The sequence below is a fragment of the Manis pentadactyla genome, chromosome 10 (assembly GCF_030020395.1).
Source record: "Manis pentadactyla isolate mManPen7 chromosome 10, mManPen7.hap1, whole genome shotgun sequence".
Lineage (NCBI taxonomy): Eukaryota > Metazoa > Chordata > Mammalia > Pholidota > Manidae > Manis > Manis pentadactyla.
In genome coordinates this window covers 2765497-2792921 of record NC_080028.1, presented here as the reverse complement: position 1 = coordinate 2792921, position 27425 = coordinate 2765497, and the positions used below count along the sequence as shown (strand labels likewise).

The 27425-nt window shown below is 58.9% G+C and overlaps 1 protein-coding gene across 3 annotated transcripts in view; it reads left to right on the top strand.

The window, feature by feature from the left end:
- TBC1D22A (TBC1 domain family member 22A) overlaps positions 1–17858 on the top strand; it is a 328715-nt gene extending 310857 nt beyond the window's left edge. For all 3 annotated transcript variants that reach the window (XM_036906615.2, XM_036906613.2, XM_036906611.2), the window contains one exon: positions 17314–17858. In XM_036906615.2, the coding sequence (XP_036762510.1) occupies positions 17314–17363 (50 nt within the window). In that variant the 3' untranslated portion in view covers positions 17364–17858. The remainder of the gene's footprint in view (positions 1–17313) is intronic.
- Positions 17859–27425: the final 9567 nt, after the last annotated feature.

Below are 27425 nucleotides of genomic sequence, written 5' to 3'. Positions count from 1 at the left end.
AAACTTACTCCTAGAAGCCAATAAATCTCGGTCTGCGGTACTTGGCAGCGACCCTTTAACGTTCATGGAAGCAGAGGGCTGGTGTCCTAAGAGCCGATTTACAGCCGGGTTGTTACTGGAATCAGGAGGCCAAAGCTGTGCCGGGAGGGCTGGCTAATTAGTGCTGAGCGGTTCCCAGGGACGGGCTTGCATCTAAATGCCAGCGTCAGTGCCTTCGTCTGCCAGCCTCAGGGCACCATCTTCCCCCCGGGTGATGTTTATGCAGGGCCTGCCACTTGGAAGGCCAGGAGCCGGGGTAACAGAGCTGGGCCCTGGGCACTCGAGGGCTGCCAAAGGCCCTGGTGGAGCCGTGCATTTTCATGAGCTGTAAGGGGACATCTGCATCCCCAAAGCTCCTCTCCCAGAGTGCCCATGCACCATAGAAGATCCCCTGTATTTGGGGGGCCCAGTGGCCCTTTCCTGGGGGGTAGAGGGCCCTGTCCTGAGACACCCTGCCTGCAGCGTCCCCTGCACCCACGTGCCATCTGATGGCGCCTGTGGACCTGCACGTGCTGCATGGGTCCAGCCACACGGCTGAGGCTCCAGGCCTGGCTGGGTGCCAGGCCCTGGACATCTGGCAGAGCCTCTGGAGCAGCTGTGGAGATCTGTGGCATTCTGGGATGTAGGAGGCTTCTCCCTCGGCGTCCCATACCACACCCTCCTCCCAGCCTCCCACCAGAGTCAGCCCTTTACTCGGGCGCTTTCCGAAGGCCCCTGCCCTCGCACCCAGTAAGGCCCCGTGCCCTGGACAGATTGGTATCATGGCACCATGCTCAGAGAGGTGGAAGGCACAAAGCCTTTCCAACACCCGGTCAGGAATGTCACTGCCCTTTGGCTGCTTCTGCCAGAAAGGAGCCTCCTGAGCCAGGCCTGTCTCTGGGCCTGTCGTAGCTGTCAGAGTGGCACAGGGCTGCCAAGGGCCCTGGTAGAGCCGTGCATTTTCATGAGCTGTAAGGGGACATCTGCATCCCCAAAGCTCCTCTCCCAGAGTGCCTGTGCACCCTAGAAGATTCCCTGTATTTGGGGGGTCCAGTGGCCCTTTCCTGGGGGGTAGAGGGCCCTGTCCTGAGACATCCCGCAGCATAAAGGTGAACTGCATGAGGCAGCTTCTCTCTGCACCCGGAACCCACCAGCCCCACCTTCCGGGCACTGCCGAAGGCTTCTGAAGATGGTGCCAGTTGGGAGTGGCCCCCGGAAGATGATGCGCCTGGGAGCCTGAGGCCTGCTGGCAGGCGCTCCCACTGAGTCTCCTTTGCCGGCTCCATGGGTGGAGAACAGACCTGCCTTCTGCCCCCACCACCGAGCGCACGCCTCCCTGGGCGCTCTGGCGTTGCACCCATGGCCTTGGGGCAGGAATGTGTGGGCCCATAAGGCCCTTGCCCAGATGCTATTTTAGTGGCTGAGAGCCTGGGTCTGGCATCGGGGGAACCAAGCAGCGTGGTGAACCCCAGCTGTCCGGGGAGTGAAGCGGGCCTCCCGTGGGGAGGGTCACAGATGTGGAGTGCACACTGCAGGCCAGCCTGTGGGTTCTGTGCATGTTGCCTTATTACAGCAGCATTGCTGTGTTGGGACTCTTTTGCCCATTTACAGGCAGGCGGGGAGACACCAATGGGCCTGGAGTTGGGCAGAGCTGGTTCTCAGCACAGGCCGCCTGGCCCAGAGCCCCTGCGTCCCTGCCGAAGCTGGGCTTGGGCAGACTGGTGAGGTGCTGCCCCTCTGCTGTGGGGCAGGATTGTCTTTGATGTCCCCAGGTGACCGCTGGGGCCTTCCTGCAGGACCTGACCGGGGTGCTTGGGGAGAGCACGTGGCTGGGCAGCAGGAGGGCCTGAACGCACAGACCCTCACTGGCTCTGCTGGCCTCTTAGCTCCTTCCTGCTCTTCGAAGGTGTGACCACCAGAAACGCCCGGCCTGTCTCCAGGTGCCCCCTTGACAGCTGATACCCCGAGTGAGAGCTGGGGTTTAAGGTTGCTGGTGTGAAGGGCCGTGTGCTGTTTTTAGTGGCTGCATAAAACACCGTATCATACAAGCATTGTCCTGTGAAGGGGTGGTCCGGGGATGCGCTGGAGTTTACAGGTGGGCTCTGGTGGAGGGTTCAGCAATTGAAGTGTCATTTTTTTGAAAGTTTTTACATTTTTGGTGTTTGCCAGCTTTAAAAACTTGGTTTTAGTTCTTATTTCATTCTTTTCTCTAAGTCAGCATCTACTTTTACTCCTAACTTTGTATTCATATTTTGTATTATTTTTCTTCCTTGAAAAAGCCCTGCCCCCAAGCTGTGTAACCTTCAGGGCCTGTGGCCTGGGTCTGCGTCCGCCCATTCTGTGCTCATCTGATGAGCATTTGCCTGAGAAGCAGCAGCTGACCAGGAGGCAGAGAGAACGCTCTGGCCGAGGCCCGGGTGCCCTCTAGTTGACTGTCCTTATCCAGGAATCCAAGCGTCCTTGTCCTGCCTGCCTGGGAACCTCAGAACCCTCCACGTGAGGCTGTGGGATGGGGTTGTCGGGAGTGGTTGACTCTCTCCAGCCCACATGCCTGGCAGTCAGCTTGAAGCCTTTTGATGACAGCTACTAGATACATTTGACGAAGAAACAGCTGAAGTGACATTAGAGAAAATTCATAAGATGCGTTCCCAGAGACAGAAAGCGCCCGGGCCCATAGCCGGGGCCCAGCCCAGCCAGGAGTGTTACCTCAGGGATGGCCCCCCGGCAGCACGTCCTGACATCTGGCTGGGACTGCTGAGCCCATGCCATGCAGGAACCGTGCTCAGGCCGTGCAGAGAGGTCTCAGGACATACGTCCCCAGCGTCACCACCGGCCCTCCCCCCAGCGTTGTTTCCTCTGTTCTTCTGGCACATTCCCCCGTTTCTGTTTTCAGCGGTCATAATCCAGTGGGACAGGCTGGCCACGCTGGGAGTGTGCCCCCTGCAGGCCTTCTGCCATCTGTCCTTAACTGGCAGGAGTGGGCCAAGCTCCAGACCCGAAGCCTGGCTCTGACCAGCTCGGTGAGGAAGCCGCACCCGGGCGCCAGGAAAGCTGAAGGGACTAGAGCCAGTGGGGAGAGCGAGGCCTCAGGGGTGGGAGTGGGCATGCAGCCGGGGGCCGTGGCAGCTCTCCCAGACCGACGCGGTCCCACAGCCTCCCTCCTCCCAGGTCTGTGGCAGGAAAGTCTTCCCTTGGGGCCTGGTGTGCAGCGAGCCCTCTGTGTGCACAGGCCAGATGCAAGGCTGAACAGCAGAAGCTTGTTTGAATTGGTGGAAACCCAGGTATCTTGACAGACACAAAAACTGACCTGAGGTGCCCGTGCTGCCTGGATGGTGGGGTCCCAGAGGCACAGGCCCCCCGAGGGCAACCTCAACCATCTGAGAAGGCCTGCCACGCAGAGGCTGCGCCCCAACGTGGGGCCTTTGCACCACCACCAAGAACTCACGGACCAGTCTGGAAGAGATTTAAAAACAAACACGTGCGAAGAAGAAAGAAACCACTGTGTGTCATGAAAAAGAGCCGTTAGGTCACAGCCGTGAAGCCTAGGGAGGAAGCCGGATGTGCAGCGGTTTGGTGACTGCGGGCGCGCTGCTGTTCGCTGAGAGCCGTGGGGCCTGGCCTCACGGGCGGGTCGAGTCCAGCCTGGAAGAACTGCAGGAGCCTGGCGGGCCTGACCTGTGAGCCAGGGCTCCATCACCACTCCCCAAGCTGCGGGGTCTCCTCCAGGGGCTCCTCTGCCTGCTCGCCCTCCTCCCAGCCAGCCCCCAGCGCTGCTCACTCTGCAGGGACCCCACCACCGGACTCCTGCCCTGTCCTCAGCCCAGTGGGAGGGTCCTGTGTGTCCCTTGGTCCTGGTTCTCAGGGACCGAGAAGGTGCAGGGGTTGGGGAGACAAGTGAAGGTAATGAGAATGACACATGGATGGAGGCCTCATCCATCGCCGGGCAGATCACAGGTCGCTGTCCGGCCTGCTGGTGGGTGGTCCCATGGCACAGAGCCCTCTGTCGGGCTGGGAGAGGGCTGAGAACAGATGCATCCAGTGTCAGCCTTGCCGAATGGCACACCAGTCACCTGGAGGGACAGCCTCTGCCTGGGTTTGTGACATGCTACTCAGGAAGTTGGGGGTCCATGGTTGTGTGTTCACCACCGGGACCTCATTGCACCTGCCTGATGGCATCATGCAGCCGGCACTTACTTCCCTCAAATGGCTTTCAGAAAGATAGGAATTAACTGGGTTTTTAGGGTCCAGGAAGGAAAGAACTGATAAGCTGGGCTTTATTAAAATTACACACTTCTGCTGCTGGAAAGACAAGGTCAGGAGAATGAGAAGACAGGCCGCAGGCTGGGAGGAGACCCGTCTGGTGAAGGACTGCTATCCACAATATATGAAGAACTCTAAAAACTCAACAGTAAGAAAACAAACAGCCCAGTTAAGAAACGGACAGAAGATACAGGCAGGCGTCCCACCCAAGTGACATGCAGACAGATGGAGATGCTGCCCTTCTGTCACCCCACAGACAGATCTCGCTGCACCCAGCACAGCAGACGGCTGTGTTCTCCCCAATTTCATGAGGAATCTGGGGCCCAGGAGATGAAATCCCTGTGGCCACACAGCACGCAGAGGTGTCCCCAAGGGTTGGCCCAAGACTGGCCTGCTGAGTCTACACTGGGGGTCAGTGCACATCCCGTAGCCTCTGCGGGGCCTGTGAATGGTGTGGGGTGCCATGGGGTCAGATGGAGGATGCCCATTCCTTCACACCTTCCTCCCCAGGACCCAGCTGTGCGCACCTGGGACCTCACGAGTGCTGTCGTGGCAAATCTGTGTGAACCCGCTTTGGGGTAGCTCTGTGACGCGCGGGCTCTCATGCTCTCGTGGTTCGGTGCACATGCTCCACGTCTCCCCAGCACGGGACAGGTCGGTGGCCCCAGTATGTGCCGGCGAAAGTCTCCACGTCTCAGCTGCAGCCTGGGGCTGAGACCTTTCCTGTGCTTGGGTGGGTGAGAAAAGGGGACGTGTCTGGAGTCTGTTGGGCCTTTGTGATCCCTGGTGCCCTTACTCTTGAGGGCCCCACCGGCCCTGGGGTTGCATGGACCCCTGAGCTCACGAGTCATTAAGCCACCACAGGAACCTCTCTCATTGGTCATTCTGAACCCCAGCTACCTGTGAAGGGAAAGGGGAGCATCTCTGATCGGCCAGCCCTGTGATCCAGACCCATGGGCCAGCCCTGTGGCCTGGCTCTGTGGTGCGACCCCATGGTCCAGCCCTATGGCCTGGCTCTGTGGTCCTGCCCTGTGGCCTGGCTCCATGGTGTAGCCCTGTGGTCTGTCTTTGTGGTGTGGCCCCGTGGTCCAGCCCTGTGGCCTGGCTCTGTGTTGTGGCCCTGTTGTCCGGCTCAGTGGTGCGACCCCGTGGTTCAGCCCGTGGCCTGGCTCCGTGGTGTGACCCCATGGCCCAGCCCTGTGGCCTGGCTCCATGGTGTGGCCCCGTGGTCCAGCCCCATCATCCTGCGCTGTTGTGCATCCTGGGCCCTGGCCAGTGTGGGCAATAGTGTGGGCCCTGCGGTGCTCTGCCTGAGAGGCCCTGCACGGTCACGGTCTGGCTGCAGATCTGCTCCCCCGCGTGGCTAGCTCTCTGGCCCCACAGCAGCCACACTCTGTGAGCTGAACCTCCTCATTGGCACCTGGCAGTGACTGTAACCCACCAGGGGTGGTGCTGGCCGGGACCATGAACTCAGCCCTGCGGGCAAGTGAGGCGCCCCGCGAGCAGGCTCTGCTCTGGCTGTTCCCCTGGGAAGGCGGGCAGGGGTGGGGGTCATGCGTTAGGGTTCTTTCTGGACCCCATTGCAGTTTGAGGGGCAGGCCGAGGGGCGGGGGGGTGCCCTGAGGGCCCGTCAGGCCAGCTCCGGAGGTCTCCTGAGGCAGCCGCGCCCCGCCGGGCACCGCTGTCCGGCCCAGGCAGCCCAGCGCTGTGACCGTTGGTGCCTGTGTCTTCGGCCGTGAGGGTTCTCGCTGGGTGCCGTATGCGGAGGCCTGGCCTCTGTGGCCTTCCTCGGCGGGGCGCCCACTGTCCTCCAGCAGCCCTGCGGACACCTGGACGTATGCTGGTGATAAGCCTGGGGGGTGAACCCCTCACCCACAGCCCTTCTCCGGACGGAGGCCTCCGTGCCTTCGTAGCTTGTCCTGGTGCTGAGGCTGGTGACAAGGAGGAGGCTCTCGGAGCGGGCGCTTCAGACCTGAGGGGGTGAAAGAAGCAAGTTGGGTGGCAAACCCCACGGACCCCCCCATCAGCAGAGGAGGGAAGGCGGGGCCATAGGTGGAGGGCGGGGCCAGAGCGAGGAAGCGGGACCAGAGGCGGGTGGGCGGGGCCATGGGAGGGCGGGGGCCATAGGCAGGCGGAGTCAGGGGTGGGGAGGCGGGGCCATAGGCGGGGGCGGGGCCATAGGCGGGGGGCGGGGCCAGAGGCCGGGTTTCCTTTCTGGAGGAGCGACGGCACCCGAGGGCGTCAGGACATCGCCAGCCCCCCACCGAGCACTGGGCCTGCGGGTTTGGGCGCCAGGCCCCCCAGGAGACGCGCAGGCGGCCTTTAGAGAGCAGAGTAGCATGGGCAGGGCTCCTTGTGGGGCGAAGCAGTGTTCCTGCTGTGTGGGTAGCGGATCGTGGGGGCGGGGGCGGAAGCCAGCGAGGGGCCGGGCCTCTTCCATCAGAGGAAGGCGGGGGGCTGCGGTGTGTGCGTGGTGTGGCCTGGCTGGCGTCGGTGCTGACAGGCTGGGGATAGGGGCATGTGGAGAGAGCAGGGGCGGTCGGGAGTGTGGCCCTCGGGCAGGTGTTCTGGGGCCCAGGAGGCACAGGAGACCACAGTGGGGTCCCTTCAGTTTGAGACGCCAGGGGCGTGCAAGTGTGGAGGTGTGCACGTGGCCGCCAGACATGCCAGGCTGGGGGTCAGGGAGAGGGTGGTGGGAGCGTGCAGGTGGCCCCAGGGGGCATCACTTGGGGAGGGTCGCAGGGTTGGAGAGGGCCCGGGGACTCGGGCACTCGGGGCCTGGCAGGGGGAAGTCGCCAGGGAGACTGGAAAGGTGGTCCGGACAATCGGAGGCGAGCTTCGCAAGGTGGGAATCACGTGGCTTCAGGAAAGGTGCGGGGGGAGCAATGGACGTGGTAAGCAGGACCTGGTGTGGGGAGCCCCGGGCTCCCCAGGGACGAGACCGCCCCGACCCAGGTGCCCGGGGACTTGGGGGCGGCTCATGCCCCTGCTCCTGCCTCAGCCCGCCTGTGTGGGCTGTGGTTCAGCTGCAGCCACCCCCTGCCTGCTCCCCTCTGCACCCACCACCCCACCGATACCACCGAGATGAGGAGCTGGCACAGCCTCCGCGGTGCCCTCCCTGAGGGCCGGCCCTGCTGCCTCGCAGATGAACGTGTGGGACACAGGCCTCCCCCGTAAGTGGGCGCCCCTGCCAGCGGCCCTCCTCGGGCAGGGGTGCCTGTGCGGATGACGTCTCCGTGGTACCCCGTCTGTGATTAGCCGCCGGCCCCAAGCCCCACAGACAGGGCTTTCCGGGAGGAAGCCGACCTGATTGCCCAGCCCGGACTGTGAGTACTCCTCCGTGCGCCGCTGAGACTGAAAGGCGAGCTCGCCTGGGCCCCCCTGCCAGGCCCCTGCCCCCACCGCCCCGCGGGGCTTTCCTTAGGACTCCTTCTTTGGAAAAGAAATGGGGAACTGATCACAGGGACAGAGTAGGAGCCCCTCAGATTGCTCCATTGCGCTGTCGCCTTCCATTCCCCGCCTCTGGAGGGCTGTCACCAGCGAGCTGGCCGTCCGTCCCCGCCTGCTGTCACCATCCTTCTATTTTTAGCCCCGGCTTGGTCCAGAACTTGACAGGATTTTCAAACTAATAACTGGGTTGTCAAAGAAATCAATTGTCACAGGACGGTCAGGAGGGAGGGAGGCGGGAGGCAGCCTCAGGACGGCCCAGCGCTGGGGACCAGGGGCCCCCCTCCAAGGCAGTGGGGCACCGCCCAGGCCCTCAGCCCCTCCTGGACGGCGCTTGGGCCAGCCAGCCTCACCTGTGACCTGAGGACATCACAGCGCAGCCCCACTCTTGACAGAGCAGGGCTCAGATCTGATGGGGCCCCAGGAGTGGACTTGGCAGTCAGGCCCCCAGGTGCGTCCACCTGGCAGGGAGCCGTGGGCCGGCGGCCTGACCTTTGTGAGCCATTACTTGCGCAGCTGATGTGTGTTCTTTGGTCTGCCGGCTAAAGGGCATTGAGTGTGGCAGAAAGGTTAGCATAAGATAAGTAGGGGGAGCTTCCATGGACAGTTTTCCTGCAGGCGCTCTGCCCACCACGCTGGTGCCCAGACGCCTGGGAGCAGGAGTGGGATGGACACACGGCTTACCAAGTGCCCCCACGCCTCCCCCGTGGAGCTTTCACCCCTGCTTCCACCCAGCAGCCCTGCTCCGTATGTCCGCCCATCTGCCCCACCCTCTGCTCAGCCTAGAAGGAAGGCTGCTGGCAGTGTGTGGGGCCGGGGGACAGTCCTCAGAGCCTGGGCTGTCTGATGCCATCCAGGGCTCAGGGGTCCACAGAGCGCTTCTAGGTTCCAGGGAAGGGTGGGGTAGACCCCTCTGGGCTCTCAGCCTCTCAGGAGGGTCATGTGGTCAGGGTCAGGGTCAGGTCTAGGGATTGCAGCCTGGGGAGAGGGGTCGCAGCTCCCCCACCCCCCACCCTGTGTCCACATACTTGACTCTGAGCGGCACTTAGCTTCCTGGGGCTCCAGCCTACTCCCCTGGACTGGGAGTACTGAGAGCCCCCTGGGGTAGGTTGTAGGCGGGGTTTTGTTTCCTCCAGGATTGGTTGTAAATGTGTGGTGTGGGTTCCCCAGGATTGGCTGTAGATGCAGGGTGAGGGGCGCCCCAGGATTGGTTGTAGATGTGGGGTCCCCCAGGATTGGTTGTAGACTTGGGGTGTGGGGCTCCCCAGGATTGGTTGTAGGCTTGGGGTGTGGGGTCCCCCAGGATTGGTTTTAAGGATGATGTGTAGCACATGCTCAGCACAGAGTGAGCCCTGGATACAGGGTTGCTTCGTTGTTGACCACTGACACACATTCAGGGTGGCCAGGGGGTGTTCATGGACCCTGGACAGGTGCCACCTTCACTGGAGGAGGTGGGCGGGCAGTGAGGGTGGCCCTGCCACCTGGGGTACCTCTCCTTCCTGCCTCTCTTCTCCCTGTCCATCCTGGGGGTGCGTGCTCTCTGCCCTCCCAGCACATGTCCCTGCTGTGAGTCCTTGTCACTGGCCCTGGCCCTCCCTGCAGCCTGCTGGGTGCACCGCCCTGCTCCCTGGGTCCTCACTCCTGTGCTAGCAGCTCCCTCCCTTCATCTGCCCTCCTTCCTGTCACCCTGGTCACAGGCCTGGGGACCTCAGGGGCGTCCAGGGCTCAGATGCTCCTGGGGCTGAGGGCAGCGATCAGTGCCTTCCTAGGGGGCCGACAGTGCGGGTGGGCCTGTGCAAGGACAGCAGGGGACCGCTGGTGACCTGGCTGTGCAGGTGACTGGGGACCCGTGGGCTGTGCAGTATGTCCTGTGGAGGGTAGGGGGGTGGCTTGCTGTCTGCCCTCAGGGCTCCGTTTGCTCTGGGCACTGAGGCAGGTAGGCACCGTCCCGGCGTCCAGAGCCACACCCGCTGTCGGCCCACCTCTGGGCTCTAGTGACTCTGTTGTCCACTGTTCACCTGTGTGGCCTTAGACGTGCTCCACCTGCAGCACACGGAGTAGCTGCCATGCACTGGACTTGGCCATGACGTGCATCATCGCGGGCTGGTCGCCTCTGCCCATGAGGCTGCACGCCCCCTGCTGTGTGCTGTGCTGGAACAGGCTTTGGGCTGGTTGTGGCTTTCAGGACTTCTTCGCACAGCCCTGGGTGCTGCCCTTGTTGTTTGCTGGCTTCTGTTAGTGACATTCTAGAATGCTGGAGAAATGGACTCTATGTGCCCCTGACTCTGTTAAGCACATTGACGCTGCAGCAATGAAGTGCTAAAGAAAATCCCCTGGTAAAGGAGTTTGCACAGGGAGGCATCTGCTTGCAGAAAGACAAATCACTTTCCTTTGTCTCTGGACCAGAATGGGGCTTCCTCGTTAGGAAGACTAAAAAGGAGCCAAAGGGGATGAGAGGCCAGGGCATTGTAGGATGTCAGCCCTCCGGCCAGGCCCCAGCTGGCCGTGGCTCACTCCACACCGTGGCTGGCTGACCACCTGGCCAGGAGGCAGGCCGTGGACACTGGGTGGGTGGATGTAGGACCGAGGGGAGGAAGGGAGGCTGAGAGCCATGCTGGACAGGCCCCATTCCCAAGCCTGAGCACAAGACCTCTGTGGGCACGCTCGGAACCACCTGGAAGGACACGTCACACCGCTCCCAGGGCCTGTCCTCTCGTGTGCAGACAGGCGCCACATGTGACACCGTGTACCACACACGTCATACTGCATATGTACTCACCCTGTGCCCACCACATGGACACACCCTACACACTGGGTATAACCCCACCACACTCACACAGCCTCACACACACCACACCCTGCACACCACCCCGCCCCCAGGCCATCCCCTCCACGGGGTTTCCATAGCCACTCTGCCCGTCTGCAGGCCTGGTGTGTTTCCCCCCCTCAGCCCTGTGCACGGGAGTGTAGGCCCTGAGCCCCACACGGCGGAGGAAGGCTGCGTGTCCAGGCCGCCTGGGCAGCAGAAGTGGCCGGGGATGGTTCTGTTTCCAGCCGTCTGTGTCCCCAGTCACAGAGCTCAAAGGATTGGCTGAGATCCAGGTCATGGGGCCTGGGCAAGGTTCCCCAGGGCCCCTCCCTTTGCTGGGGTTGGGCACACTGTCCAGGTCGGCGGTGCAGGCGCCTCGGGGCTGCCGGCCGGTGAGCTGGTGGCTTTGGCAGCCCTGAGCCGCGCGCCTGTCTCTCAGCGTCAACCACAGGAGTGTTCTCGGGCGTCACGGCGCTGTGATGTCTGAGTTTGCTAATCATTTATGTCTGACCCGTTCCCTCCAACTTGGCCACAGGGGCAGGAGGGCAAAGGGGAGGGGAGTCCCTGGGACAGTCCCCCGCTGCCCGCTCCCCGCCCCTCCAGGGCTCCCGCGCCGTGAGAGCAGCTGGCTAGTCCTCGTGCCCTCCTGCCTTTGGGGCTCGACTGTGGGCTTCGCCTGCTCCCGGGCCACTGGTAGGTTGATTGCTGTTCTCATGGTCAGTCTCTGAAACCAGAGGCCTCAGGCTTGGACAGGTGATAGGCAGGGCCCGGGGCGGGGACCAGCGGGCGTCCAGAGGTGGTAGGGTTGGTGCGTGTTCCCGATCCTCACCGCGTCCTGAAGGATGCATTGCAGTTACCCAGAAGGAATGAAAGAAAGAGGGAGGCCCGTGGTCCCTGGGGAGTCCGACCCAGTGCCAGAGATGCCACCCGAGGAGCAGGGGCTGCCAGCGCCGGCTCGTGCTGACCGGCCTGTGCCCTGGGGCTGGGCTGTGGTGCAGCACCAACCGGAGCCCACACTGCCGGAGCTTGCAGGAGCCTGGCCTCAAGACCCAGTCCTGGCTGGAACCTGTGCTGACCGGCCGGTGCTCTCTTCCTCGTGCACATCTTGCACCAGTGATGGTGGGGAGCGCGGAGGAAGGACGTGAGCCGCCTTCCGCCTCCTCCCGGGCTAGCTGCCTGTCCTCAGAACTGTGGGCAGAACAGGTCGCGCCGGCCCCGCCCACGCTGGGAAGATGGTCTGCCTTTGAGTGGGGATGTCCCGCCTGGAGCAGGCATGGCCACGCCAGGGAGCAGAACCCACTGTGCATCCATGGGCACGCTTGGGGCAGACTATGTGCTGTTCCGGGTGATCTTCCCTGGGGCTGGGTAGCCCTGATGCCCGACAAGTTCTGATGCAGGTGGCAGCCAGCAGGCAGGTGGGGCACAACAGAAACACGGGGACCACGGGCAGGAGAGGGGCCACACCACCCCAGAAAAAGTGGCCACTGAGTCCCAGCTCTTGGCTTACCATGCCCACCTGCCTCCATCACCCCAAACACCGGGGAGCCCATAGGGCCTGGCTAGCAGCACCTGGCATACATTAGAACCCCCTGCGTGGTCAGTGCAGCCAGCACATGCCTCAGACCCTTCCTGGCCTGATTTAATCCTGGCTATGGGTGTGTCTTCCATTTTGCACATGTCTTTGCCAAGAACAGATGCTACATGATGAATATGGATTAAAACCCCAGCAGACCCGGCCCAGGCCCACCCCTCCAATGGTTTCCAGAGACTGTGATCCTTGACCTCTGGACTGTGTGGCCATGGAGACCTGCTCTGGGGGGCAGTTGGACGGATAGCCCAGGCGCTGCCAGGGGCTGGGGAGGGTGGGGAGCCAGAGCTAGTGGGAGGCCAGCTGGAGGGGACCCAGACCAGCACTTTGCTCAGGGTGAGTGCCAGCGCCCAGCAGAGCACAGGGCAGGCCCCGGGCGCGGGTGCTGCTCTGGTTCCCACCGCACCTGGCACACAGTGGTGGTGACAAAACTGGTGTGTGTCCACATGCCAGGGGTTGTGCCAGCAGGGTGCACTGACTCCTTCCATGCTCCCCACACCTCTGGAAGGGTTGGAGACACACCTGGGGCCCCACAGTGTAGATAGCATGATGGTGACGGTGGCGCTGGGGGCACAACAGGGTGGCTTCCTGGGTCGCTGTCCTCCACGCAGCATGGCTCTTAGTCACTGACCTTTGAACTCCCCAGCCTGGAGCTGGCTCCTGTTGTCCCACCTCACAGATGAGGGACTCAACTCCCAAGGGCTCCCAGCGGCCTGTGCTGTAACGTCGCCCAGCGTTACAGGGCAGCGGATGTGAGCCAACCAGGGTCCCGGTGCCAGGCGGCCAGCCCGTCTGCGCCTCAGTCTCCTCACCTGCAGACTGGTGGGGAGGCCCATCCCCAGGAGCCCCACGCTCCTGCCCTGCTCCCCAGGCGGCCCCCAGGTGGCACCCAGGGTCTGCCATCCAGACAGCACCAGGGCCAGAGCACCCCGAGCGGGTGGATTTTCTAGCCAGGCTGCACAGATCACATGTCGGAATGCGGATGGAGAAGCGAATTAGTCCAATTAATCCGGCTACCTGGCGTGTGTGGCAGTGTAGTGACTCCTGTTTCTTCTCTTGGTTAAAGGGAGAAAATAATGAGAGTCGGCAAATGGGCCCTTTTAGCCCCGTCATGATTAATTTATTCACCTCTGTGAGTTGGCAATTTGTAAACTACTGACTCGAGCAGCTTTTAAGGCCGACCTCTGCTCTCTGCCGCGTGGAGGAGCAGGCGGCGTGCTCTGCCGCCGTGTGCCTGTGCCCGGCCCCTGCTGTGGGAGCCATCCAGGGTGTCCTCTCTGCCGAGGGTCCTCACCGCGCTGTCTGCAGGCCGGGCTGCCCCAGGCTGGGGGCGGTGGAGCAGGGAGGTAGATTCCTAGCGTCCCTTGGAGCCCTGTGCCCAATAGAATGTCATGCCTGCCACATGCAAACTCTTAAATTTCCTGGTAGCCTCAGAAATGGGAAAAAAACAACTGAAATTCACTTTAATATTTTATTGTACCCAGTATGTCCAAAGTACTATCTTTTAACCTGTAATCTGTAGAAAGAGTATCAAGAAACATTTCACAGCCCTTGGTTTGGAGTGTGTTCTGCACGGACACGTGTGTCCGCCGGGCTGGGCGGTGGATGGCGGGCGGAAAGGCCATGAGTGTCTCACACACCCTGCTTTGACTGCGCAAGACTGAATGCTGTCCGTGCCGTGTTTGCCTGTCTGTCTGTGGTGCCTGGTACCCACCCCACACACAGCGGCACACATATACCCAGAGGGCAGAGCCGTCTGGTCTTCGGTGCGTCGAGCCCAGAGACCCCTCCCTGGGCCTGGGTGTGCTGCGTCCCTCTGAGTGGCCCCGGGTCTGTCGCCTGGCGAGGTTGTGGGAGCTGTCAGGGAGGAGCCTGTGCACGTCACCTCCGGGGTCGGGTGTGACCCCAGACCTGCCAGGTGGTGGGGGTGCTAACCCTAACTTCACTTGGCTGTGGGCCGTCCCTCACAGAGGCAGATGGAATGGATGGTGGGCGTTTCTGTTTAAGTGCCAAGCAGCTCATGTCCCAGTCTGTTTTTTTTTTTTTTTTTTAGGAGAGCAAGGTACAGGTTTATTTAAAAATAAAGTGAGAGAATAGAGCTCCTGGCTCACGCTAGGAGGGGACAAGAGAGCCCCCCAGTGTGTTTTTTGGGAGTATTTTCAGTTAAATAAGGTCATTTGTACTGACATTGGAATTTGAAGATCCAGTCCAAAGAGGCAACAAGGTGGCCTCTTCCCCAGTTCTGTGGTGGCCTCTCAAATGACCAGAGGTGGCATTGTCATGCAGGCGGGGGTCCCAGCCACAGCCCGTGGGGGGGACACGTGTGATTGTCCCCATTTACGGATGAGGAAACTGAGGCACAGCTTGTTGAGACTTGTCCTGGGTCACAGAGCTGATGAGTACAGGGCTGGGATCTGAACTTCCGTGGTTCAGCGTCCTTTAAAAGTGTGCACGCATTTAGCTCACTTGCTGGGGACCAGGGATGTGTGGACCTGTGTGGACCTCAAAGACCACCTTGTGACATGACTGAGAACCCAAGGAAGTAGCTGCAGAAGTCTGTGGGGTCGTGATGGCAGTGGGGCCAGGCCTGGACCCGGGTCCTCTGGTGGCCGAGCTGTAGCTTGCGTCCCCACCCCCTACTGCCCGCGTGCGCCTCTGCAAGGGGCCAATGAAACAGAGAGTCCTGGGCCCTGAGCCCACTCACTGCAGCCCGAGGGCAACCCTTCTGGGAGGTGTGCGCACACAGATAATCATCCTCTGCGGGGGTAACGTTTCCACCTGACGCTGGAAAAATGAAACCATTTTTAGCAAGAAGTGACCAAAGCTGTAAAGGTTATTTGCTCTTTAACCTTAGAAGGCTTGCCTTTTGGAATCTATCCAGAGGCAAAAATCCATCAGCAGGAAGATTTCTGTTTAAAAGATGGCCTCTGCAGCACTGCTTACGTGGGGAACCGTTGGGGACAGGCCAGCTCCAGGCTTCTGCCCTGCGCTCGGCAGCTCTCCGCAGCACGGCAGCGTGGAAGATGCCGGAATGCCGGCCAGTGGGTGAAGGTAGGAGGCAGGAACCGAAGTGCGTGCCTGCTGTGGCTTCAAGACCTGGGGGCATCTCGTCAAGTGGAGGGAAAGAATCACAGGCGCCTGACTGGTTTGATTTCTTACTATGTCACTGTTGTGAGCAAAGCTCTTAATTTTTGCATCTACCAACAGGACATTGCATTGTCTGTGGAGAAGTTAGGACTGAAGACAAATTGCCTTCTACAATTTGCTAGGCTGGCTGCTGGTTCTGTCCCAGTGGCACTCCCGTCGCCCCCACCTCCGAGACTGTCCAGGGAGAGCTGGACCCTGGTGATGCGACCCAGGGATGGCTTCATGACCGTTTACCCGCGTGGTGTGGATAATGGCAAACAGCTCATGCCTAATAACTGCTGTGGTTCCCAGATCCGAGGAGCTCTGCCCAGTGCATAAATAAGACAGGCCTTTTTGAGAAAGAACTCTGTACTTAAGGACGTATTTGGCTGTGTTCTTTGCCTCCCGTAAAGGTCATCCCAATAGATTTTTCCTTCTTAAGCATTGCAGCCTGTGAGCACTGGGCATCTTTATTCTCCCTCCGTCCAGCGAGCCTGGGGGACTAAATTAGATTCTGAAATTGAGTGTGCAGTGGAGTCGCTGAGGCACCATAATGGGAGGGTATTGCTCCTCACCTTGCAAGTCGCGAGGTCACGATAATATGAAGCCAAGTGGATTAAAAATAAAACCAAAGGTATTTATTTACGACCTGCTCAGAATTGGATTGGCATCCGTGTAAGTTGCATCTAATGGTGAAAGACAGCAGATTGATGTTGATATGTCCCCGGAGACGTTCTGCCAGGGAAATGTGCTCCGTGAATTCAATTGAAAGGCCCCCAGAAAGTATCCAAAATGCAAAAGGAAATGGGATTGAGGAAGGGGATAAAAGCAGCAGCAATGAAACCCCGCCCGAGGACAGGTGTGTTGTGCACCTTGGGTGTGGGGCGTGCTCTGCCCAGCAGGGGCCACCGGTTGGCCAGCAGGCCCCACAGGGCCCCCCCACCAGGGAAGCTGAGCCCTGCCCCTTGGAGCCTGGGAGTCTAGGCAGTGGAGGCTTGGGCCACCAGAGGCCCGGGACTGAGTTCCTGAGTCCTGCTGGGCAGTTCCTCTTTGGGGCAGGCAGCCCCAGTCCGACGCCCCCTGTCACTTGTCACCTGCTGGGAGCTGGGGAGAGGTATTACCAGCATCCTGGGGGCCCGCAGGACTGGCTTCCAGATGGGATGGCAGGACCCTGGCAGCCAGGTTATCCAGGACTGGAGCCAGCAGGGTCACTGTGTGGTGTCAGCCCCTCCCTCGATGAGTTCACCCCACGTCCTGCGAGAGTCTGGCCCCGTCCCCCAGTCCTCCCATCTGAGACCCCTGCCCCAGGAAGCCGACATGGCTACAGGGCCCTCTGAGGCCTCCCCCTCTTGTGAATGCTCTGGCGGCCGGGCCTGTGCCCTGTCCTTGATGGGGTGGGCTGGCAGCTGTCAGGGGAGCAGGTCTGCAGGCGAGGGGCTTGGTGCCGGGGGTCTCCTGCCCCACTGCCCCGGGACCATGCATTTCCCTGCCGTGCCATCCTCACCTGCAGTCTAGAATGTCACCAGCCCCTCTGCGTCCCTCTCCTGTGTTCTGAACCCTGAGCTCCCAAGACAGTTCCTGTGCCCCGTAGGGATGGCTGGGGACAGCAGAGGGGCTCCAGCGTGGTCATCCCTGGAGGCACTGTGAGTTGGCGGGCAGTGCCGGGGGTGCTGGGCGTGTGCCTGCCTGGCGTCCCACTAGAGCAGCTGGGCCTGGAGGGGCGCCACCAGCTGCACAGAAATCTGCTGAGTCAGCCTGGGCCACTGTGTGTGAGGGTGCTTTACCTCGGGGTTCTGTACGGCCTTGGGGTGAGCCGGAGGCTGCAGGTCTGGGCCCAGCACCTGAGGCCGGACTTGCTGGGGAGACTCAGCTAAAGGAGGTGCAGGCCCTGTAGGTGGGTCTTGCCCTCAGCGTCGGCATGTTCCCAGAGTTTGGGGTGCATCCTTCTGGCTGCATGGCTTGGGGGCCCGTCGGGGTTGAGTAGGGAGGGCGCACTGTGGTGTCCTGCCAGCCCAGCCCGCTGCTGGCCGCCGCTTACCTCCTGACCTGGCTTGTGTTTCCCCAGGAGCTGCTGCTCTTCCTCCAGAACCTGCCCACAGCCCACTGGGGCAATGAGGACGTCAGCCTGCTGCTGGCTGAGGCCTACCGCCTGAAGTTCGCCTTCGCGGATGCCCCCAATCACTACAAGAAATGAGCCTGGGGCCACCCCAGCAGGCCTCACCCTGCCCTGGGCAGTGCCCCCACCGGGCTGGCTGCAGGCCCTCGCCTTGGACAGGCCCTGCTGGAGCAGCCCCGCCCCTGGAGCCTGCCAGGACTGGGCACCTGGGGCCGGAGCCTGCTGAGCGGGCTGCCCCTGCTGAGATACCAAAGAGAAAGGGGTGTCCAGGCCATGTGGGGGGCCAGTGATGGGTCCGGTGTCTCCCTTCCCCCACCCCTGGAGTGTCCTTGCCAAATAACCACCTCCTGGAGCCGCCAGCCCAGGGCAGCCGGAGAGGCCTGCTGTTTGGTGCCAGGGCAGAGGGAGGTGGTGGCCATCTCATACCTGGTTTGAAATACAAAACTTCTGTTCTGTTGAGCGCAAGAGAATAAATGTAGACAAAGTACGTGAGACGCCATGCGAGCCTGTGGGGTCTGTACCTCGTGGGGCCTCCAGCAACAGCCGCATTTCCGTGACTTGGTCACTCACGTCGGTGACACCTTCTTCCTTGGTCTTGACTTGGCTGGAGAGCTGAAGGCCCGCTGACCCATGACCCCTGGGGAGGCTCTGCAGAGCGTGCCTTAAAATTGCCGTACTTTCCGTCTGCAGCCTCCCAGGGAGAACCAGGCCCCTGCCAGCCCCCGAGCTGCATTCCCGCCGGGAGGTGAGGCTGCCCAGGTGCCCGCAGCTCTGGGGCAAGCGCAGGGGCTGAGGCTGAGGACACTGCTCCCTGCGGGCAGGCAGGCCCGGCTGCTCTGGAACCAGAGCCCTGACCGGCCGAGCTCCTCGTGCCCTGCTGTTTGGCCTCCCAGATCGCTGGGGGGTTACAGACTTGAACGCTTCCCGGTCAGAAGCTGCAAGGCCCAGTGCGGGCTGCCCTGGACTGGCCTGCCCGGGGCTCTGTGGGGTCCACTGCTTCCCACATGCTCCCTGCCCGCATAGATGTGGCTGGCAGCGACCTTCACACCCATGGAGCTGCAGGGCCGCAGCCACAACTTCTGACACCAGGGCCCAGGACAGGCTTTTGAGCTCAGTGCCCAAGTGCCCACTTCTGCTCTCAGACTCTCCTGCCACATGTCTGTCCTGGGGCAGCCACACCACCGCCCTGTCTGTGCACTGCTCTGGTGCTAGGGTGCAGCCACAGCCGCGAAGCAGAGATTGGAACACGTGTGCACGCACAGGTGACATGTTCGTGTAGGTGACGTGTTTGCGTAGGTGACGTGTGTGCTTTTTTTTACTAGAAGGGTTCTCGGGCCATCACACGAGGCATGGAAACAAGCACAAGGTACTGTGCAAATGTCAGATGCTCCCAGATTGGCGCAGGGGCCTGCTGCCTCAGACGAGGGAGGAAGCACCCCCTGCCCACTGGTCCCTGCCTCCTGCCCAGATCGGGGGTGCTGCTCTGACCAGCACCCAGCTACCTTCTGGCCCACTGAGGCATCTGGTTCCAGGAGGAGCCGTCCTGGCTGTGTGCGGGAAGCCGGGGTCCACCCTGGCTGCCTGTCAGAGTTCTGACTCTCTGCGTGGCCAAAATGTTGGAACATGAAGCATCTGACTCCTGAGGCAGTTTATTTGTCAAACAGGAAGGGCCTTCAAGTTAAATGAGGTTCTGTGCATATTTTCTTGTGTCTGTAAACCAGAAACTGAATGCAGCGGGTGTAGGCGGAGGCTTTGCGTCTGAGCAGATCCGTCCGAGAGGATTAGAGGCTGTTCTGTATGGAGGCCGTGTGCTGATTTCGGTGGTGGAGCCCTGGCCTCGGCCTTTGACTCAGGGATGCCCTGAAGGGAGTGGGGGTGCCTGGGCCAGGCAGCCTTGGGCCGTGGCTCTCTGGTCTGAGCTGGGCAAGAGCCAACTGCTGGGGGCAGCCCTGGGCCTCACCGTGCGACCACCTGCTGCAGGCCAGGCCTGGCCTTGGCATAGCACCTGCGGTGTTGCTGAAGCCCAGGAGGATCTCGGGGGAGACACAGGTGCAGGTAGGGTGGGAAATGGATTCTGGCTGATCCCCAAACCCAGACTTGGTACTGCTGGGGTCAGATTGATCCAGGCTCACCCCTCAGTTGACTGCCTGCCAGTCACAGGACAGGAGGGGCCTCCCCACATGGCCACACCCCATCAAGTGCCTCCTGGGACTCAGGACCTGCCCATCTCTGTTTCCCAGCCCTGGGCAGCCAGTACCCCCACCTGGACTGACCCCCCATCCTCCCCCCCTCAGGGCCGCTTCATAGTGTGTCATGCTCCTCGGGCACCCCAGGGCTGCACTTCCCCCTACACTGGGCACCTCCCAGGGCAATACTTTGCTCCTTGCACCTTGTGCTGGCCCCTGATGATGTGGGGTGGGGTGCTGCCCCTTGGGTGGGCCGGAGGCCCCACAAGGTGGGGACTGGTGCCCTCTCCTCCCCTTCTGTGCTGAGCTGGGCAGACTTGCAGATCTCCCTGGTGCAGGCTTGCAGTCGGCCAGGGTGGGGCTCTCCCGTCGCTCCCCTGACGGTCAAGGTGTAAGGCACTGGGCTTTAGGTCGGAACTTGGGGCTGTGCCTGCTGTCATTTGCTGTCACGGTTTGTTGGTGTTTGCAGCCTAGACTCGCTCCAGGGTCTTATGGGCCTGCAGGTGGTCTGAACCCCAGGGGTCCTGACAGCCCCCCTGACTTTTGGTGGCACCTGTCCCCATGTGCCTTGCCCTGCCTGGCCACCAGGAGAAGAGGCCCTGCCTGCTGGCACTATTTTTAGTGGAAAGTGCCAGACACCCCCCCTGGGGCAGCGTGGCCCTGGCAAGGTCAGGCACGAGGGGAGAGGGGGGCCCTGGGGGGTGGGGAGCAGAAGCGGTCTGAGTGATCCGTGCTCTCCAAGGGGCTGATCCTACGCACAGCGTGGGGGTGTGCTGCGAAGGGGCAGGTCCCCGCTGGGGCTTTGCCAGCCGGGGCCTCTGGGCACTGTCCACCTTGAGCTGGCGCTTTTTTGCCAGACCCCTGGCGCAGTGTCTGCTCTGTGGAGCTTGCTCACGCCTCCCCAGCCCACGCTCTGGCCCTCGTCCCCCGAGCGTCTCCTCCTGTGCTGCTGTGTGTAGCCCTGTGGGGTCATGGCTGCTCAAGGGTTTGCCCCCTGAGCTCGCAGGCCTTGTCACTCCACCCTGTGCCGCACCCCGTCCAGTCCCTGGCACAGAGGCGACCCTCAACAAGGATGGCTGAGGGAGTGCTCGCCACTCTGACCGTGCGTGAAGCATCCGACCCCTGAGTGTGCTTCACTGACACACTGAGGCTGATGATTCACTTAGGAGAAAAAATTATATACCCAAATGCATTCCAGATGAAGGGGTTTAAATGTAAGAACTAAGCTCTCCCAAAATACTCAAGATAGAAATAGATATTTTTATGACTGGGAAAGGTGGAAGGCTTTCTGATCAGGTGCCAGGGACAAACCAAAGTAGGAGATGCCCGATAGCCAGTGCCCATAGTCTACGCCACGGAACAGCTGTAGGACCACCAGAGCCCCAGGCCCGGTGAACAAAGGCCCATGCTCACCAGCTGGGCAAACGTATGTGCAGCCTAAGCGAGACGTCCAAATTCCTCAACATGCAGAGTTCTTGGAACATATTCCGGGAATGCAACAACTCTGGGAAACGAAAATGGGCTCAGGGTCGACAACAGGAACTCATGAAAAGAAGAGATGTAAGTGACCAGTGGGATGTGCCTGTCAGTGATGGGAATGGGTCACTCCACGTGGGAAAGTCCTGCGCTGTGCGGCCTGCCAGTGCTCTGGCCGAGCGGCTGTGGGCTAAGTTTGCGACAATCTGTTACACGATAGTAGAAACCTGGGTTCTCTCTCAGACTTCCTATTTTTTTCTGATGATTTTGCTTATAATTTTTATGGTTTTTCCCTGTAAACTGTGAAGTGTACTGCTGAACAGAAGTACCCACCCACTGATCTGGCAATGAGGGGATTATCACCAAGCAAACACCCAGGTAACCCCAGCCAGGTTCAAGAAATGGCAGGTGCCCTTGCCCCCCGTCTCCCCAGGGATGACACCAGCCTGACCTCTGCCACCTCCCTTTGCTCATTTCTAAGCTCTGTCACCTACAGGAGTCACACAGCGTATGTGCCTATGAACAACTCCTGCTCAGCTTCCTGTTTGTGAGAAAATCCCTGTGGGGGGGTGGCTGGGGTCCTTCTCTAATGGACCAGAGTCCATTCTGCTGTACATGGGCATTTGGGATGTTCCCTGTGTGGGGCCATTGCAAATACTGCCTCTTTGGACATCGGGTGCGCGTCCCTTGGCGGGCACGTGCCCACAGTTCCGCTGGGTGCCCATCTAGAAGTGGAATTTCAGGGCCATGCGGTGTTTAACACTTTAGTAGATGACAGCAGGCTGTTTGCCAAGGTGGCCTTCCAGGTACCTTCCCACCGCAGGGTGTGAGGTCCTCGTTGCCCACAAACTCGCCTGCACGCCTGCCCGTGGTGTGGCTGGCCCTGGCCCGCCAGCGTAGACGGGGTCTCTCCCGGCTCCCTTTGCTGGGAGGCATCTGCTTTCTTCCTGCTGCAGCCAAAACAGATAGACCGACACCTGCTTAGGACGTCTTGTTATGCTAATATCATAAACATTTGCTCATATCATTAAAACTCTTCAAAAACATGATTTTAATGACTGCGTAATACTCTGTTCTGGATTAACAAAATTCACTTACTCCCTTTCTGGACATCAAGTTGCTTCAGCGTTTTTTCTGTTGCAAGTGACACTGCGATTAGCGTCCGCCCTCCTGGGTACTTTTCCATAGGTTCCTAGGGCAGGTCTTCCCCACTTTTCGAAAGTTTGCGTGTCCGTGCTTCACTTTGATGGAAGACCTACATTAGTACCTGCTTTCACGAACTGAGAGAAATCCCAAAGAATTTTTGCCTCTTGCAGCGAGCGTGTATAGAGGCAGCGCCCACGCTGAGCGGCGAGAGCTGTGCCCCGGCTCCTTCCCCAGGACCCAGCCGCTGGGACTTTGAATTGTGTCTGTGAGCATCTGTGCTTTATCTCGATTTATTGTGTGCATCCCCTAGCAAGATGTGTCCTGAGGGCTGAGGAAAGCTGAAGGGAGGGTATTTTTGGGTGGGAATGCTCAAAACTTTCTCTGTATACATTAATGGTAAGGCTTCTTAGCTTCACGTCGTTCTGGCTTACGAAGGGTCTTGTGGGTGCGCTGCGCTCGTCCTCAGCCTGTGGCAGGGGTCTCCAGTCGTCGCCAGGTGCGTGAGCCCGCATGCGACCCTCCTGTCCACAGAGGCCTGCAGCAAGTGGCTGCGGACTGCCCATCCAGTTTACTTCAGAATGTCTCAGAAAATACGAGTTTAAAAATCATTTAAAAATTTATGGATAACTTTACTTAAAGGATAATATAACTTCCAGGAGAGGGAATACAAAGTGAATAAGCAAAACTGATCACGTCAAAAGAAGATAGGGAAGGAGGTGGGAAAAAAGGAAAGAAAAAGTATGGTAAATGGGGCATATTAACGTGGTGGCCCAGGTAAGTTCTGGTATGCAAGTGATCATGATACATGAATTATTTAAACTCACTTACTCAAAGAGATTCACATTATACTTTAAAAATGTCCCATAAAATCCAACAACACAACCTTTATGACAGATCTGCCTAAAACAAAAATGGCGCAAGGTTTTAAATGAAAGGAGAGAAATACCGCCGTAAGGAAGTGTGGCTGGAAATACCTGAACTCCCCTACAGGATGTCTGAAGGGTGTTCACAGGGATGCAGGGCACCTCAGGCACTCCCGGGGCTGAACAAACAGCTCACCCCTAACCTGACCGAAAGCAGAGGCTGACGCCGGCAGCGATCCCCCTTCCCACAGCATGAGGGGCATGTTAACATGACTCACGGAAAGTGTGGACCAAGGGGGAAGAAAGATTTTAAAAATAAATAAATAAGAGTAAGTTTGGTTTAATAGAATTTTGCTCTCTATGAATAGAATATGCATTTATTTCCAGCACATGAGAAACATTTACAAATGTTTGACCTGCTTTTGGAAAATTTAAATAAATCAGAAGCCTCGACAGTATACAGACTCCATATGTTCCATCCACAGTGCAATCATATTAGAAATCAAAAGAGAAAATTTAAATGCCAAAGCCCTATGTACATGCAGATAATACATTGAGGAAAAATTGGAACCATACTAGAAATCACAGAATGACAGTAAAAGACCACCAAAACTTGTGGGATGCAGCTAAGATAGTAATTAAAGGAAAATTTATAGCCTTAAATATAATATTAGAAGACAATAAATATTTGAAAGAATTTAGCTCAACATTCTACTTAAGCTGGAAAAAGAATAAGAGAACAACACTGCAAAAAACCCCATAAGGATTAAAATAATAAGCAAAGTTATTGGAGTAGAAAAAAGTTATGGAGATGACTGACAAAACCAAAAGTTAAGTTTTAGGTTAGACTGATATTGTAGGCCCCAGGAGCGCAGGTGCCTCTGTTCTTCCAGGTGTATCTCCAGCATTCAGAAATAGCACTTGTACATAGTAGTGACTGAATAAATGTTTGTTGAATGAAAAACACATTTCTAAAGGGTATAATTCAACTATTTTCAGGGGAATAAAAAGAAGGCAAACTACAGGTGCTGAAAGATTTTTAAAATCGTCATCAAGAGAATGAGGAGACAAGCCACAGACTGGGAGAAAGTCTTTGCAAAAGATGCATCTGATACCAAATACAAAATCTACAAACAACTCTTAAAAGTCAACAGTAAGAAAACAACCTGATTAAAATGTGGGCCAAATAACACACACCCTCCCAAACAAGATACATAGATGGCAAATAAGCACATGAAAAGATGCTCCACATTGTATGTCACAGGGAAATGCAAATTAAAATGAGATGCTACCACACGTGTATTAGAAAGGCCCGAATCCAGAGCACTGGCGAAGCCAGATGCTGGCGAGGGTGTGCAGCAGCAGGGGCGCTCACTCGCGGGCAGGCAGGTGTGGGTGGTGCCGCCACTCGGAAGACAGCCTGGTAGTTTCTTACAAAGCTAAACTCACTCTCACCGTACGATCCAGCAGTTGTGATCCTTGGTATTTAACAAAAGGAGTTAAACACATGGGTCCACACAAAAACCTTCAGAGAAATGTTTAGCTGCAATTGCCAAAACCCGGAAGCAATCACGACATCTTCGTTGTGGTGATGCATAAATTGGACCTTCCAGACAGTGGCTATTACTCAGCACTGAAGAGACGGGCTGTGAAAGACACAGAGGAACTGTAAATGCATGTCACTGCATGAAAGAGGCCAGTTGGAAAAAGCTGCAGAGTGGGTGACTCCAGCTCTGTGAAACTGGGACAGGCAGAACTATGGTGGCAGTAAAGGACCGGTGGTGGCCAGGGGCTGGGGGAGGGAGGGATGAACAGGTGGAGAGAAGAGGATTTTTAGGGCACTGAAAACAGTGTGTGACCCTGGAATGGTGTATACGTGTCTTACACATTTGTCCAAACCCACAGACTACAACACCCAGACTGAACCCTGATGTCCCTTACTTGTGGGTGACAGTGTGCCAATATCAGCTCATAGACTTGGTTAGGTGTCCCGGGCTGGCAGGCAGGGGTGTTCATGGTGGGGGGTATACGTGGGGAAGGGTTTTATGGGAAATCTCTGTACTTTCCACTTTATTTTGCTGTTAGTCTAAAACTGCTCTAAAAATGCAATCTATTATTTTTTTTTAAATTGTAAGTGCATCCTTTGACAAGCTTTGTACCTGAATTTGAAAACCTGGGTGAAATGGACACTTCTCTAGGAAAACACAAAGAATAAAAATTGACTCAGGAAATAAAATCCTGAATAGATTCATAATCACTAAGTGACTTGAAAAGGTGGCCACGGATCACTCCCTTCCCAAGGCAGCATGCCCAGATGGTTTTTACGGCATGTTTTACCAAACCCCTGATCAGAATTTAGGAAGCAAAATGATGCATGAGATAGGGGCTCCCCTGAGGGCTCAGAGCCGTGGCTGCACCCCACAGCCTGCGGCTGCACCAGGGCTTGCCTCGGTGCTTGCTGGGCCTGCGTTGGCCCACGAAGCCAGGTGTTAGAGTTGTGCAGTTGGCTTCTGACTTCTGAGGCCTGGGCAGGGGCTCTGGGTCCTTGGGGGCGGGAAAGGGCTAATTTGGGATGGTCTGTGGCCTGCTGGACATGGGGTGTGGGGCCTGGGCCTCGGTGGCTGCGGCTGGCTGCAGCTTGACTTGGCATACACGCAGGAGGGATCTGGGGGAACAGAGGCCAGAATGCAGCCATAGAGGGGTCGTTCTCCAATTGATGGTTTTATTTATTTATTCCATCATGTGTGCAGGCTGATGGTCCCCAGGCCCTGGCCCCCCCTGTGTTTTGGGGCTAATAATGCCGCTTTTATCTGTAATGTATCAGGGCCAGGCTGTTCCTGTTCATGTAGTTTTGAACTGGGTTTGGGTCTCGTGGAAGGAGATGTGCAGGAGCGCTGCTGACTTCAGGTTGTTCTGGGTAATCACAGCCTGCGACCAGGGCCCTTTACTCGGTGGCCCAAACTGGGGACCGGTTTTATTTAAAGCTAACTGTCGGGAGAGTTTGGCATCTTCTTGGAGGGGCAGAAGACTGTCAGCAGAACTGGTGCCAACCCAAAGGCTGGGAGCCCCTCAGCGCAGGCACCAGGGAGCGGGGTTGGCGACAGCCACAAAGCAGAGGAGGACGCAGAGGCAGAGAGCAGGCCGCACGGGGAAGGGGGCATCAGGGCGAGCTGTGCGGCTGGACGTGGAGAAGCGGTGGCCTGCATGGTGGATCAGCCCCGCAGCGGCTAGCGGGGGTGGAGGGGGGTCAGGGGCAGGGCTGAGTCCATGGGGAGCAACGGCCGTCAGTCAGCCAGCTGCCCAGGCCTGGGGACACTCGTCTCTCTGTCTCTGATGTGGCGGAGGGGCATTAGGGGCGGCCACTGTGGAGGGCAGTAGGGCTCCATCTGGGAAAGCTGAGAGGGGCTTTAGGAAGGAGGGTGCCGGGGTCCTCAGTGAGGCTGCCCACCGCAGTCCGCAGGCCCTCCACAGCCAGCGTCCCCAACCCATGTCCCCTTCCCCTCCCCCCACCTCCTGCCTCTCCCCTCCCTCCCCTCCCCCTTCCCTTCCCCCTCCTGCCGCCTCTTCTCCTCCCCCACCCCATTTCTCTTCTTCACAGACCCCATCACCAGCTCGGGGGGGCTCCCCCCAGGCCTGTGCCTGGTCCTGGGTTGTATGTGAGGAGAGATGGGTGACGACACTGAGGCCTCCGGGGAGGCGAGGCCCGGCCGCGGCTGACCTGCACCCCAGGGACCAAAGGGACCCCTGCACATGCAGCAAGTGGCGCGCCGAGGCTGGATGGCGGGCCGGCAGTGGGGCGGTCGGGCCCTTCCCTCGCGAGTCCTCACCGAGCGCCCACCGCCTCCTCCCGGACACCGTGGTCCCGGGGGTGACTGAGAGCCCTGGGCAGGGCCAGGTGCCCAGGGGAGGCTCAGCCCCTGGGGACAGAGGGCAGGGAGGCCGTGCAGGTTCCCCCAGTGAATGTGGGCAGGGCAGCCCGAGCCCAGGGAGACCCGGCCCCAAAGCCACCCCTTCCTGGGCCCTTGGTCATCTCGGGCAGTGGAAGCCGCAGGGGGCAGATGGCTGCAGCCTGACCTTGGTCACCAGGTGACAAGCGGCTGGAAGCCGGTCGTTGCACCCACTCTAGGCTGGAGCCTCTCAATAAAGTCTCGTGGCCACTGTCCTCACAAAGCTGCTGCCTGGTGATGCTAATGGGGAGAGGGGACCCAGGAACAGCCACCCTGACCCGGCTATTAAAAATAATTGGCCACCCACAATTCAGGGAAACATGTGCTCTCCGTAGTTTGGCAGGGAAATGTGAATTATTCTCATGTTGCCATAGAAACCAAGATAAGTTCCCCACATCTTCCAGATATTTAATTTTGTGAGCCCAGTGATGACCCTGTGAGCT